The 15,101-nt window shown below is 38.1% G+C and overlaps 1 protein-coding gene across 1 annotated transcript in view; it reads right to left on the bottom strand.

The window, feature by feature from the left end:
- LOC134673578 (fatty acid synthase-like) overlaps window positions 1-9,048 on the bottom strand; it is a 29,037-nt gene extending 19,989 nt beyond the window's left edge. Inside the window, exons 1-7 of the mRNA XM_063531576.1 lie at window positions 8,861-9,048; window positions 8,145-8,337; window positions 7,215-7,338; window positions 6,405-6,608; window positions 4,946-5,062; window positions 4,140-4,303; window positions 390-532 (exon numbers count right to left, since the gene is read on the bottom strand). Coding sequence (XP_063387646.1) covers window positions 390-532; window positions 4,140-4,303; window positions 4,946-5,062; window positions 6,405-6,608; window positions 7,215-7,338; window positions 8,145-8,337; window positions 8,861-9,019 — 1,104 coding nt within the window. The 5' untranslated portion in view covers window positions 9,020-9,048. The remainder of the gene's footprint in view (window positions 1-389; window positions 533-4,139; window positions 4,304-4,945; window positions 5,063-6,404; window positions 6,609-7,214; window positions 7,339-8,144; window positions 8,338-8,860) is intronic.
- Window positions 9,049-15,101: the final 6,053 nt, after the last annotated feature.

The following is a 15,101-nucleotide window of genomic DNA, read 5'->3' as shown; positions in this document are numbered from 1 at the left end:
CGAGTACGACGTGCGAGGGTATGAGACTGTTGGGCATACGCCTCTCCAAATCTCCTCCAAGCATCCCGATTTGCTGCTTCTCTCCTCCAGAGAGTGGGCCTGCAATCTTTTTAATATCATCCTCCCATCTTGTTGGAGGTCTGTGGTCTGGTCTCTTTGAACGAGGCGAGGAAAACAAAGACTGATGAGCACTAACCACATAGATGGTTAGCAGTCCTCAGCTGTGCGTTTCTCCAGACACTTCCTGCCTTGAACAGCTAAACTCATTGGTACGAGACGGGGTTTGAACCCGCGACCTCCGGATTGAAAGTCGTACGCTCATACCGCTAGGACACCAGTGTTATCCTTCCGTATCATATATATAAAAAAAAAACTAAAATATCGCAAACCTTTGTTATCCCCGCAATACCCGAAGCGGACTCCAAGTAGCCCATATTGGACATGACGCTGCCAACGTAGAGAGGGTCACTGCGACCTTCGCAGAACACATTATCTATTGCTTCCAACTCTGTCTTGTCAACTTCAGCGTCACCTAAAACGTAAACAATTTTAAAAGGTAGAGAAGGAACTGCTGGTAGATAATATATAGTTTGTCAAAACTATCTCATTTCAATCATAGACAGAGAGAATCATACTATCTTTGTCTACTAGCACCCAAAAAAAAGGATGAGTATAGTTTTCCTAGTTCTTACTGACTGACAAATTGGTTTGACCAACTATAGTTTGTGTTATTTTATTATTATCATTTTATTTATTTATTTATTTTTCTTCTTAGGCTAGGTCATTTAAAACATGAATATAAAAGAAAAATACAAAAACACATAAAAACCAACAAAAAATAAGTATAAACACATTATAAAAAACCTAACCTAGGGTGCCGCCAGCAGCGGGGCAGGGCCCAAGCTGCCGGTGGTCAGGGCCGCAGAGAGAGGAACCGGCGGACTATCCGCGCCGTGTCCAAGATCACCGCCCTCTGCATCTGACCCTTGATCCAACCACCTAGCGAGAGTCTCTCAAGATGTCGTTCGAGACTCTTCGCTATTAGACCGTTCACTGAAACGACTATCGGGACAATGATCGTCGAATCAACATCCCACATAGCGGTTATCTCATGAGCCAAGTCTAGGTACTTACTGGACTTGTCCTTCCTTGTCCTACTTTATTATCATTATTGATCATAACAAGTTATAGTTGAACTTGCTTTTGCCTTGCTTTTATAACATTTATTGGTTAACTGACCAAATATAAAATCGCCTGGATCTGTCACTGTCACTGAACGACCTGATTTGAACCTATATTATTTATTGATCATGTCTGTGCCTCCAGTGTAAAAGGGTTAAACTCAAAAAATTTAATTTTTCAGTATGGCCGAAAAACGTTTCAAACCGTGTTTTCTCTGCATTGTTTCTAAAAAAATTAGGTTTTTGTTTTTAGTTTAGATAGTTTAAGTCATGAATTATAACTTGTCATTTAAATTAACCTGACGTATGTGAAAGTAACGGAAATATTGGCTTTCAAAAACAACTTATATCCCTTTTCACAAAAATAATGAATGTGTGAAAAGGTTAAACTGCACTTTGTCTAGTGTTGCTAAAATCTTTTTGAACTTTTGTGATGTGTAAAGAAACCATTTTGGGAACTAAATATTGCATTTTTTTTAGATTGATTGAACAAAAAACAAACCAAAGAGAATAATATAAATGTAATTAAAGAGTGACTTAATATATTTAATTACTCTGTTGAAATTGTCAATGGTTACTGAACAGAGTAATGTTGTACTGTTGTATTGTAGTAGTGTTGTACTGACAACAGGGCAGTTGTACTTGTTTGTCTTACTTCCCCATCTTAATTTTTTTTTTTGCTGCACAATTATTTCATAATCAGCCTTTTAGATGTCTTTTCTTCTACAGGACTTTCATTTTGATATTTGACATCCACCGTTTTGCACAACATTGACCAACTAAAAAAAATTATATGGAAAGGAATCTAAGTGAACATTAACCATAATCATTAACTCAATTTAGCGAAACTAGATGGTGAAAAACGGTCAAAGTAAATTATTTATACCCCTTTACACATCATGACGTCTTAAAAAATGTTTGTGAATAATAAAAAAACTTAAATTTTACCGTCATTCACGAACTAGACTCGGTAGTTCAAATAGATCTAAGTGAATTTTGATTTCTTTACACCGAATGTTTCTTGAAATGTAGTTTATTCATTATGATTAAACTTTACTTTAACTATCGTTCGTAACACGATTCTTAAGTACCAATTTTTTAAACGAGATTACCTATATAAAAATAAATCGTTTTGAACATAATGGTTAAGATTTTTGGCATACTTAAACCCTTTTGCACAATCGATATCTCAGCAATTAGAAGTCGTAGGGCCGTGGGTGTCAGCACAAAAGATGTAGTTTCATGTAATAAACCTTGTACTGGCAAAATTTGTAATTTGGACAAACTCGAGTTTAACCCTTTTACACTGGAGGCACAGATGTAATGTTTTTATCTACCCTCAACTGGCTTAAGGAGACATTTGAGGGTAGATTTTGTTGACTTTTAATTAACACGTTCGCGGACGCTCAGTCACACCAGTTGGACACCTAAATTTTGTATGGAAATATTGGGACTGTTATAGCATTCCTGTCACTACAAATATATCTTTTAGGTTTGTATATGACGCGTAATGCTATGCAAGGCGAATGCTATGCAATCCGCGTCAATATGAAGTATATTTTTTATACGCTATGTGACAACAAATGCTATACAATTCGGATGCATAAGCATTTCTGTCACATGACGTAGTCAAGATGGGATTTTATATGACATCGCATGTTATAGCATTCATACATCGTGCTCGATGGACTTGATGGCTGAGACTTCTGACTTCCTAAGGGCGCGATTTTTGCTCTAAAGACTCATTTGCTGACCTCTTCAAACAATTTTCTTCTTCTGTTTTGTTTCCTGTTTGCTTATCATTGTAATATTGAGTCCATCTCATACATGCCCCATGCCAAGCACGTTCGCTGTTCATTCGACCTCAAATTATGTGATACTACCTACAAATTATGCGTTGGAGACCGGCTCTAATCTAAAGGCCCAGTCATGGGTCTCATAGCATGTTGTAGAGAGCCGAGTTACAATGTTGAGCTGTCTTAAAATGAGAGGTTTGTTCTTCTAGCTGTCCAAGGTATACGCAGCATTTTACGCCAACACTACTTCTCAAAAGTGTCAATATGTACCGCATTTACACTTTTTCAGTTCCCTGTAACGCACCGCCGCGTTAAGTTCTGGACGTAAAGCGTCCACCACTTTTCCTGCCAAGCGATGATTCACCCAACTTTATATTCTTTTTCGGATGCATCTGCACCAAATACAAGGCATGAAATATACACAGAATGATACCACAAATGCGTGTCATAAGGTGCTTACCTTGTGGGAGGTGATCATCGAGCGCCAACAGGCTATAATTCACAATAATTATATGACCAAAACTATGACTAGTAACGTAATTATTTCAATAATAGGTATACACATTCATGCCTCACTTTTTCACATTAATCCTTATCAAAACTTTACTGTAGTATAATTAACAGCAAGTAAACACGTTTGTTTATTAAAACACAATGAAAAACTTAAAGAAATTGTAAGAAAAACATTAATTACGATTTTATAAAAATACGTCAAAATCGCTATCGCGCACGAAATAGACCCAAATTACATGTGTCCACTCCCAGACGCACCTGCCGGGCTACTAAGGGAGCTGCCATACAAAGACGAATGCTATAGCATCCGCGTCACAGAAAGGGGGGCCAATTTGGAGACGTCACAGGATAATTTTTAACTTCGAACTATGTAATATGGCAGTACGCATTATTTGACTCTGGTGACTGGTAGAGGAAAAGTTGATGAATAATATTATACTGTGGTTAAGCGGATTGATAAGCATTTCAACGAAGAAATTTAAAAAGAATAACGGATGCAATAGCAGGCGCGTCACCAGGAGGAGTACAAAAACGGATGCTATGCAATCCGCGTCCGCGAACGTGTTAAATACCTAAAGATACACAGTATAGTGCTGTCTCGCCCACACATATTAATGTTATAATAATATACATTATATCCAAATTGTACCTGCTCCAAAGCCTTCCACATATTCAACATCTTTTGGTGATACTTTGATTTCATCATAAAATTCTTTGAGGAATTCAGTAACTTCTTCCGTTGTTCGCTTCCAGCTTCCAGGATGTTTATTAGCAATATATTTCACTTTGGAATAAACCACGTCAGCATAAATTCTAAAATGACACGTTAAAATTGAAGACAACAATGTTAAAATAATACTAACACAAAACCTAAAACTAACAACTAAAACTAAATATTAAATATAAAACATCTCTCCTAAGCTGCCCGCTTCTGGAATGGATCCTAGAATTCTAAAATTGTAAATTGCATACCTATATTGCTTATTTATATATAATCAATTTAGTAAAAGTGACAGCAAGCTCACATTGATATAATGTGACTTTGTCGCTTGCTATAAGGACTAGATTTGCTTGCATCTTTAAACGAATAACCTGGGTGGATGAATTGACATTATTAGAAAGTAACTGCCAAATTATGTAAAGTAAGACCAAGAAAATTCTGCAGCTATTTAGATAGCTCACGCAGTGCAAGTGGTATTTTAAACGTCAAACTTCTATGACATTATGACGCATAAATAACATTTGCATTACGTTATCGTTATCGATGCAGACTTTTCTTGGTCTAACTTTAAATGTTTAATGGTTGATGGCAAATTGACAGAACAAATTGACACTGACACGGTCCACGTCAACAATGCAATAATAACGAAGCAACAGTAACGCTGCTGTAGTCGACATCCGAATGTAACCTTAATGCTTTCACATTAGGTAGTAGGTTAGATACTGATTACATACCTTAAAGCATCTTTAGCTTTTTGTAAGAAGAGCACGTTAATGCCTTCAGATCTCACACAGCCATCAGCTGATTTGTCATAGGATTTATTTTTACCATCGAAACATAGAGAAATTGACCTGAAAAATAAATGATAATATGATTCATTGATGAAGATGGTGGGATACTTGGTCAGATTCAATCCGGATTGGTGGGAAAGTACAAACAACAGACTCGAAAGATAGAAAGTACAACAATTTAATTGGAGTGAAAGAGAAAGATGCCCGCAATTTGGTAACAACAGTGTCGAAAGGAGGATATTACGGAAGGCATTTACCCAGCAGTGGGACATTAGACTTAATAAAGGAACTCTGGTCATGCATTTAGTAGGAGAGAAAATATTTCTAATAAAGCAGATCGATAACCAGGAGACGCAATATGTTGGGGTACCTCCTGATATGAAACGAAAAAAAAAATAAAGGCATAAGAGGCAATAGAAGGCCGAGATTTGCATTTATGAGTCAGGTTTGAGAGAAGATAAATGTAGTGTCATATCAGGAGCTCAAAACAAAAGCAAAGAAGCGGTATGAATGGCGGTTACTCCACCGACAAGAGTCTCTAAAAGTATGTAACTGAACGATAAGCAATTACTCGAACGCGTTAATGTTTAGGTCATAAATATTGAAGCAACTTTTACTATGGGACCAACCCCGAAATGGCGAAAAAAAATTGACTCTCCCAAAAACATCAGACCAGCAAAATATATTAAACTTCCATTTTTTGAAGTGAAAACTTCTTTAGCGGCGCTGAGCACTTTTTGATGTGGGGAAAAAATGATAAACTCGATTCAGCGTAACGCGTAACGTAACGCTGACGTCATGTGTAACGGACATGTTATTCACCAAAGAACTTTAGTCATAACGTATCATAATCAGGTCAATTATTTAAAACTGGACTTTTATATTAAGCAATATAAAGCTCAATGTTCTAATCTTGTACGGGCTGAAATACGAGGATCTCACAGTTACATTCTAACTTTATATCACTCAAATATAATTCAATAAAACTACATCTTGATGAAATCGCTAATAAAAGTGAACTCTAGTACTCGTTAATAAAAGTCAAAATATCATGACCAAATATATTTAGATGCGAGGTCTGCAAGGTAACTTTACAATTCTATTCGAATTTTAAACAATTAACGCTACAAATTTAACCTCACTGGCCAGCAATGTCGGAACTAAAGTTTTTCAATAGAAAGGAGGATGGGTCAATTATACATAGTGCTGCAGACATTTTGGACTAGTAATTGAGTTTTCACTTCTGTCGGTACTCCCAGAGTGCAACCCGTTGTTTTCTTTTCCGTGTCATAGGGGTTGGTCCCATAGTAAAAGTTGCTCAGTATGACCTAAACATTAACGGGTTTGAGTAATTGCATTTCTTTCAGTTACATACTGTATATGACGATGATTTAATATTTACCTGCCAAAATGGATAGAAGTCTGTGGATGGAGGCATACGTTACAGCCCCCTACTATAGCTGCCTCGCAGTCGCCTCGAGTGAGGGCCTGGTAGGCTTGTTCCAGCGCTACTGCGGAGCTGCAGCACCCGCCGTCGATAGCCAATGATGGACCCTTCGCGTTGAGCCAGTAAGATACCCGATTGGCAAACATTGACTTGTTGCACCTGAGTAGCAATGTATTATTGAGTAAAACAACCCAACGTATAAATATAAAGTTACTTATTTATAAAATACGCATAAACCGCCGGCTGTCGACCATATGTCAAGACCGCATCCTTGCATATTTTGGCCACTTCTCACGACGTTCTCCTGATAGCCTAGAAATGACGACTATGACGGGCAAAGTTCAGGGCCAGAGGACTCGCGGCAGAACACCCGCTAGATGGAGTTACTACACCGCTGCTGCGCTGCATCTGCATCTGCAGGAAGCCGTACATATGGCGGGTGACAGAAGCCTATGGAAGAGACTGGTCAGCAACATTAGGACATGATGTCACGATCCTCAGCATTGAGGGAACGACTGATGATGATGATTTATAAAATTAAACTAAATATGAACAAATAAATAAGCATCCATATATCAGTTTTGTTACCAAAACTATTATTTTCGTATCTAGCGTCAAGTAGCGGATTTATCAGAAACGCTACTCTACGGCAACCGGTTTTATTTGACAGTGCATGCGATTAATTAATACATAATCTATGCCTAAGTATGAATCTAAGTGAAATGTTTGAAAACCATAATATTATTAATATGTACTTAGACTTACCCTGCTATACCTAAACCCGTTTTTCCTTGAAAGCCGCTGTAAAAAATGACTTTTTCAGTTTCTGACAAGCAAGTTCCCACGTAAACGCCAACTTTCTTCCCGGACAAATGCTCAGGGTTTACACCTGGAATTGTTGGAAGAAGATAAACTTACTGAATCAGCCAAGCAGGGTTCGGAAACCGTTTTAGTTTTCAAACCGGTTTCGTTTATTGACCTGGGAACGGAAAGGATTTCGTTTCCGTTTGCGGTTACTGATTAAAGAACTGTTTTAGATAACGGTTTAAGTCAAATACGTTCTGATTTCATTCTTGAAGAACGAAATTTACCGGTTAAATGAAAATATCGAAGCAAGATAAAACGAGTATTGCTGTCTCTTCCACGTATGACACCGAGTTTAACCGAGTCTCCGAGAGATGAGAGTAACCGGTGTTATATCGTTCCCCACGAACCATAAAGTGCCGTTCCCTTTTTTTACCGGTTAGGAAATACAACGATGTTTTTAGTTCGCGTTTCATTTATTAACCGGTTTTTAATGAACGAAATAATATAACGATTTTTGAACATCGAGATATCAACATTTTTTTTATTATGTATGGAACTACACTCCAGAACTAGAGTTGTAGATGTGGGCGTCAAGACTGCTAAGCTTAAGTGGGACTGGGCTGGACATGTCTGCCGCATGCACCCAGAAAGGTGGGCCAAAAGGGTTACAGAGTGGGACACACGGAACACAATAGACGGTGCAGGTCGGGGTTTCGGCAGACCGAAAAGGAGGTGGCGGGACGACTTGGATGCATTCTATTTCTACCCCAAATGGTGGGACAATGCCGACGACAGGGTCGAGTGGAGAAAACGAGGGGACACCAAAAAAAGTGGGAAGTGGGAAGTAGGCTAAAAAAATGCCTGAATATTATGATATATTTAACATACCTGCATCGTATATGGCTTGGTAGACTTGTTCGAGAAGTTTCCGCGACATGGGGTCCATGTTGATCCCCATACGGTACGCCACTCGGAAGAACTGGCCATCAAACAGATCCAGACCAGGGATTAAGCCCACGTGCTTCGGAACTTCGGGGTGGTCGTAGTCCCAGCGCGGTTTGCCATCTGCTATTGGGTCCACCTAAATTATAAATATATATTATATAGTGAAAAAACCTTACTTAGTGCCTTTTGGCATTAAGTCCGCCATTTGTACATAATTGTATATCTTTGTGCAATAAAGTTTAAATAAATAAATAAAATAGTAGTTTAATTAAAATATAGGTTTATTTTATTATGTCTGACCATACTTTGAGGAGTATACTCCTTAGACATGTACCTAGGGCACTGAACAACTTTTACTATGCAGCCAACCCCGGAATCGCTAAAAAACCGCTGTTCTATAGTAAACGTTGGCATATATTATGATATGCCGTAATCGATATTCAACAAAAAACAGCAATACAGCAATAGCGACTAAAAATTCAAGTGAGTGAAATCGTTGTCGTATAAACAATTTGCCGTAATGTATGAAAAGGCAGATATTTTTTGTTCTCGATTGGCAGCTAATTGATATAACTCAGGGGCACGTTTTTGGCTTGCAAGCCCATCAGGGGCCTATCAAAATCATCGGTAAGTTATAACAAAAAAAAAACCTCTCTGACCTTATTGTAGAGAATGTCAGAGAGTTCCTTTATATGGAGCGAGCGCGGATAGGTGCCCGATATCCCGGAGATGACAACGCGTTTCCCATCCAGATCATCGCCATTCACATGCTTTGTCTCCTCGATATCCACTGGTATCTGCTGCGGTGTCGGAGCCATGGTACAAAATTCACCGCACTTGTAACTGTCACGAATAACGATTGAAAATGCGCAATCTAATTAAAATCGGGTGTTTTATATGGATATACAGAAAGCTATGTCAAGGCCGATTAAATAGAATAATAGGAAACACAGGTTGTTTTTTTTTGTTTTAATAATGATAGCTATAAGGGGGTAGTACTTGTCGTACTCGACTCGGTCCCAGTACATGTCATCTTGAAACTTAAGTCATTGTCAATAGAGGTGCATCTATTGGGCATTAGCATATCGAGCACTAGTTTATTATTGGGAGCCTATAATGTCCCACTGCTGGGCAAAGGCCTCCCCCCACTTTTTCCATTCTTCCCGATCCTGTGCAGTCTCTGGCCATTCCTTTAAAAAGGAGTCTAACTCGTCTCGCCATCGCCGACGTGGTCTGCCAAATCCTCGTTTTGATTTGGGCTGCCACTCTGTGGCGATCTTGGCCCACAGCTCACTCGGCATTCGGCAGACATGACCTGCCCAGTCCCACTTTAGCCTGGCAGCTTTCTGAGCACGAGCACTAGTACCACCACTTTACCTACTTTGTTTTCGGCATTCAAACTGAAGTCTCATTAATGGTAACATTACATTTCTAACCGCAGCTGCACTACCGGTATTGAACGCGTCGCTGTCATTGTCAATTTCCATAGTAAAATGAACAGTACAGCTATCGTTGGAAATGGACTGTCACCTTAAGTAGGACTTTTGTTTAATGTTGATAAATTCGGGATTTGGGGTTCAATATAAGGTAATTCCGGTAATTCGCTCAATGATATGTAGGTACGTCCTTATTAATTGATAGGTACTTGCCGTAATTTTGTAGTGTTAGGGAACGGTAAACGTTAGGATTACAGGGTGAGACGTGAGTCTACACCCATAAACTTTTGGTTTAAAATGACAAAGTATAAAAATAACTTTTTGGTTGGTTACTTAAAAACGCAACCGGAATATGATTATTTTCAATGAACATAAAATGCTACTGAACCCTATGCTTCTCCTCTCCACTCCACACCTTACGATATTTATTTTAAAAATATATTTTTCTATTTGGTGCCTATTTTTTTAATGCAATGGTTCAAATCTGCCACCTGGGCAAGAGTCCCGGATTTCCCCATGACAAAAATGTCAAAACTAAACCTATCATTTCAAGACCTGTGATACCGTACAGGTCTTGCAATTCTAAATAATCATATAAAAAAACATTATCAACCTGTATAAACGTAATTAAATGTCTAAAAAACAACATACAAAAACAGTATATTTATGAACCGAATAAATCGGTCGGCGGCGGAAAAATGTTCAGAATATGTTAAATGATTACGTCTATAACTATTAATTATTCTAAACCTTGACAATTCCATTGTGTTTTACAATATTACAGAACAGTAGGTAGGTAATTGTTTTCGGTGGTTATAATTTTATTAAAATAACGGATACAATTTGTTACACACGATGATTTTATATTGGTATTTATGTATCTCTTGGGTTGGAAGGTCAGATGGTAGACGCTTTCGTAAAATCTAGTGCGTACGTCAATCCTTGGAATTAGTTGTCAAGCAGACCCCAGGCTCCCATGAGCGGAGGGGTCAGCGACGACATATGAAATGTGCAGCGAAATCAAGTGTGGCGAGTGAAGATGCTCAGAGTCACAGGCGAGCGGAGCGGCTCAGAGCCAGTGTGACGAGCGTAGTTGCTCAGAGCCAGAGAGGCGAGCGCGTTGCTCAAAGCCAGAGAGGCGAGCGGAGAGAGAGAGAGAGTCTCAGCAACTCAGCCTCTGCATAGCGAGGCTGAGTTTTTAACCAATTGAGAAATCAGATTATTACTGAGGAGTTGCAAAACTTTTATAAGTATGTAGGTAACTAAAATAGAGTCTGTGCGGAAAGAGAAGAGTCGTAGAATGTATTGGTTTCCATACAAATCTTCTCTTTCCGCATATACTAGAATAAAATACGTATTCCTACTTTCAATTTAAATAATTACCGTAAAATGGGGTGAGTTGGGTGAAATTTTACTTTCAAACCTCGATAACATTTTATTTTTACATGTGAAAACTGAATGGTGTATATAATAAGTGGTTCGGACGTTTGTATTTTAGTTTGTATTTTATTTTGGGTAGTTCCATTTCATAACTTTGACGATAAAGAGGAAAACCCACCTCACCCCGTAGTACCTCGTATTTGGGGTGAGAGGGTTTTTCATACAAAGGTGATTTTGAAAGATTGTTGGATCGATTTTTTTTATTATGTGTATTACTATAGCCCCATTTTAAATTGGAATACATTATTTTTGTAGCATTAGCCTTAAAATCCCTTCTCACCCCCCTCTCAAACCTTTTCTCCCCATTCATAACCCAACTCTCCCCGCGAAACCTACTCACCCCGTTTTACGATAATAAATTAATGACATTGCTAAAGCCAATGACCGTGCTTAGCCTCCTTTTTTTGATAAATAATTCATATACTTATTGTAAACATTAATGTAAAGATTTGGAGCAAAGTATAGGGACATTACGGTACCTATGGAAAATATTCTGATGTGAAGTCGTTTATAATTTTTATGAAAATTATTTACTTCAAATGTCATAAGAAACGTCGTTTAAATTTAAAATTATCTATCTAAAGTACTAGTGCTCGACGTGCTAATGCCCAATAGCACGTTGCTGTCACCTCTATTGACAATGACTTAAGTTTCAAGATGACCTGAGCTGGGACTGCGTCGAGCACCAGGGGCCAAATTCGACATGTGTACAACTGTCAGATTTCGCATCCACGTCAAATCAACAGTTGATTTTATTGCATAGTGAGCGTTGATTCCATCAACGGTGGATAATATCATTTGGTACAACCAAAACTCAACTCTAATCTAAGGTTGGTTCGGTTTGGTTTGCTTGTCACCCTAACTGTGGATTGTTAATGTCAAATTTTGACATTGTACGTATTCGAGAACTTATGATTTTTCCCACATCAACGGGAGATCAACACGATACGTCAAACGTCGCTTGTCGAATAGGGGTCCTGTACGTTTACCTTATACCATCGCCAGTTTAATGATACATAGCATATGTACATCATAAACGACTATTAGTCTAGACGCGGAAGGTCAAATAGATTAATTATTTACCGTACCTAACAGTATTTTACACAATGGACATTAAAATTACAAAGTCTAGGGTTTAGCATTTTTTTTCTATTAGTATTTGACGGCAGTAACAGCTTGACCTAGGGTCAATAAACTGCTAGAGTTCGTCGAATGATTTTACTTTACATAATAATTTTTTACCACCAATTGGTCTGAGATACCTAGTAACGAATTGAAGAGTCTCACGAGTCAAACCTAAATGCCGCGGCCATATGATCAAATATACGCTCTAATAAAAAAATCCTTAAGTTTCATGAAATTTGGCATGACAATTTAAGTAACGTAATTATAATATATCTGTGCCCGGTATACTATATTTCTTTGCTAAAAATTGTTATACCTACAAAGAAAATAGAATTTTCTTGTAACCTTAGGCTCAAAATATTAAGCTTCAGTACCGTTATTTGAAGCCTATATTTAAATAGGCTTCAAACAAGGTATTTCGCTTAATAAGCGTTTTATTGTAAGGTAAAACGTTGCTATTAAGCTTCAGTACCGTTATTTGAAGCCTATTTAAATATAGGCTTCAAATTAGGTATTACGCTTACTAAGCGTTTTATTAAAACGCTGCTATTAAAATCGGATCTCGGATAAATAATCCGGATTTTAATTGACTATCCAACTGATTTTACTTTTAAAAATATGTTAACATAGTCATTTTCAATACCGGTATTAATTACTGAATTCTAGTATTGACGACCAATATTGAACTTTAATACTGTACATTATTGAAAATTGACCGATATTAGTTGACCTGAAGGTGGCCACTGACGAGCCTTCCAACAGTCCAAATAGCGTGGCTGCAATCCAAAATCGGTCCGTGAATGTCAAAAAAGTATAATGTTTAATATTAGGTTGCCGTCCATTTGGATGAATCCATGGTAACGGCATCCATTTGGAAGGCTCGTCAGTGGCCTGCTTAATACTGTATATTTTCCACATTCCTGTAATACCTATTTCAATAAAGTTATTTAATTCTAAATATTAGTTGTATTTTGCTGTTTTAATTAGATTATTGTATGCTTTGATTTCTTGATAAGTACCGAAACCGAATTTTCCCATTCTATTTTGACAACAATGTATCTTAAGTCAAAATCTTGTATGAGTAACTAATTTATTATAATTTATACCGTCACATTATTTGTTAATAAACATGGTGTAATTTCTTGAGAAGGGAGGGTGTTTTCATTTTGTTCTGTTGTACGCTTGTAATTAATACTGTTCTGGAATAATTAATCTTAAATTACTTATGGCGTATGGGACAATATGTAGGCGGCCGCGGAATTCCGCGGAATTGCGGCGCTCTATAATTATAGAGTTACCAAGATAAGTCTGCTACAATTTTGATAGCACACGCAGTGCAAGTGTTATTTTAAACGTATAAATTGTATGACTTCTTTGGTGATGATTTCTCTAATACCTACACCTACACACTACACAATCAGCGAAATCTAAGAACAATTGAAACTATTGAATTGAAAGTGAAAGTCTTTAGTAGTAGTTTTTTAAATACAAATTCGAATTTTGGAGCAAAGTACGCACATTTTACGGTATCGCATATTGCTCCAGTTTCGAACTGCCAAGCCAAGAAGTCCTTTAAAAGATGACTCATGTTAGACCGGGCCGTGTCCGGGCCGGAGCTTCTGGCACTTACTTTTCTATGAAATGACAGGTGATCACGTGATGCTTTCCATAGAAAACGATGAACCGGAAGCTCCGGCCCGACATGGCCCGGTCTAACGTGAGTCATCCTTTAATTATAGATCGCTTCCGTCAATAACCTGGACACCTGTAGAGCGTTACGCGTGGTATACGGCGGGTGCGCGGAACAAACGACTTCCAAACGCCTTTTAATATGAGAGCCTGTCATTTTAAGGGAAAACCTGCGGTATTTATCAAAATTTTATGCCAGCTCGAAAGACAGTATGATCTTTTTTGTGAGGTAAGAAAGTAATTTCCCCGTATTTTTGGAGCAGCCTGTATGTGTAGGTCGATACAGACGTAGTGCATGATTATTTTCCATCGTATTTTCACGGAAACGTACGAACGTGTCTTGCTATTCCAGTTAGTCTCGGTACTAAAAGTACTGACGTTGACTGAAGTGGCGTGACAAATACGAATGTTTCCGACAAATACGATGGAAAACAACTGTAAAACTAGGTACGTAAGATATATTTATTAAAACTCCATTTCTGTTCCAAAATTAGTTCGACTTTCTATCATATAACATACGTAGTTCGCTAAAATTTAAACAAAACCGAAAACAAAGAGACACATAAATACTAAACAGTAGAATCCAAACTCAATTTTTCGCAAGATAAGCACTCGAAAAGTGGCATAGCGCGCTTGCCAAAATCGTAAACGCAGAGAAAAGAATCAAACAATAAACATGGCCAGCGTTTCCGAACTCATCTCGAGTAATATGAAATAATGATATTGCCTTTGGCAGTATGCGCGACTCCATAGTCTCGAAGATGTCCCAGCCAGTTACGGTTAAAAAAAATAACGTAGGGAGCCAAGTGGAACGTACGGACGGTTGGGTTTGGGAAATAGACAAAAAACCGGACAAGTGCGAGTCGGACTCGCCCACCGAGGGTTCCGTACTTTTTACTATTTGTTGTTATAGCGGCAACAGAAATACATCATCTGTGAAAATTTCAACTGTCTAGCTATCACGGTTCGTGAGATACAGCCTGGTAACAGACGGATAGACGGACAGCGGAGTAATAGGGTCCCGTTTTACCCTTTGGGTACGGAACCCTAAAATAGGATTCGTATTGTATTTATCAAGTTTATTTATGGAGTTTACTCCTTAAAAATCAATTTTCGACAAGCCCGGGGTATATAAATTATGGGGCCTTTCAGTCTATTGCAGACTATACAAACAGTGTCAGGCAGGGCGACAACTTTTTTCATGGCTGTA

Source organism: Cydia fagiglandana, chromosome 18 (assembly GCF_963556715.1).
Source record: "Cydia fagiglandana chromosome 18, ilCydFagi1.1, whole genome shotgun sequence".
In the NCBI taxonomy this organism is placed as follows: Eukaryota; Metazoa; Arthropoda; class Insecta; order Lepidoptera; family Tortricidae; genus Cydia; species Cydia fagiglandana.
This window is presented reverse-complemented; position numbering and strand designations above follow the sequence as displayed.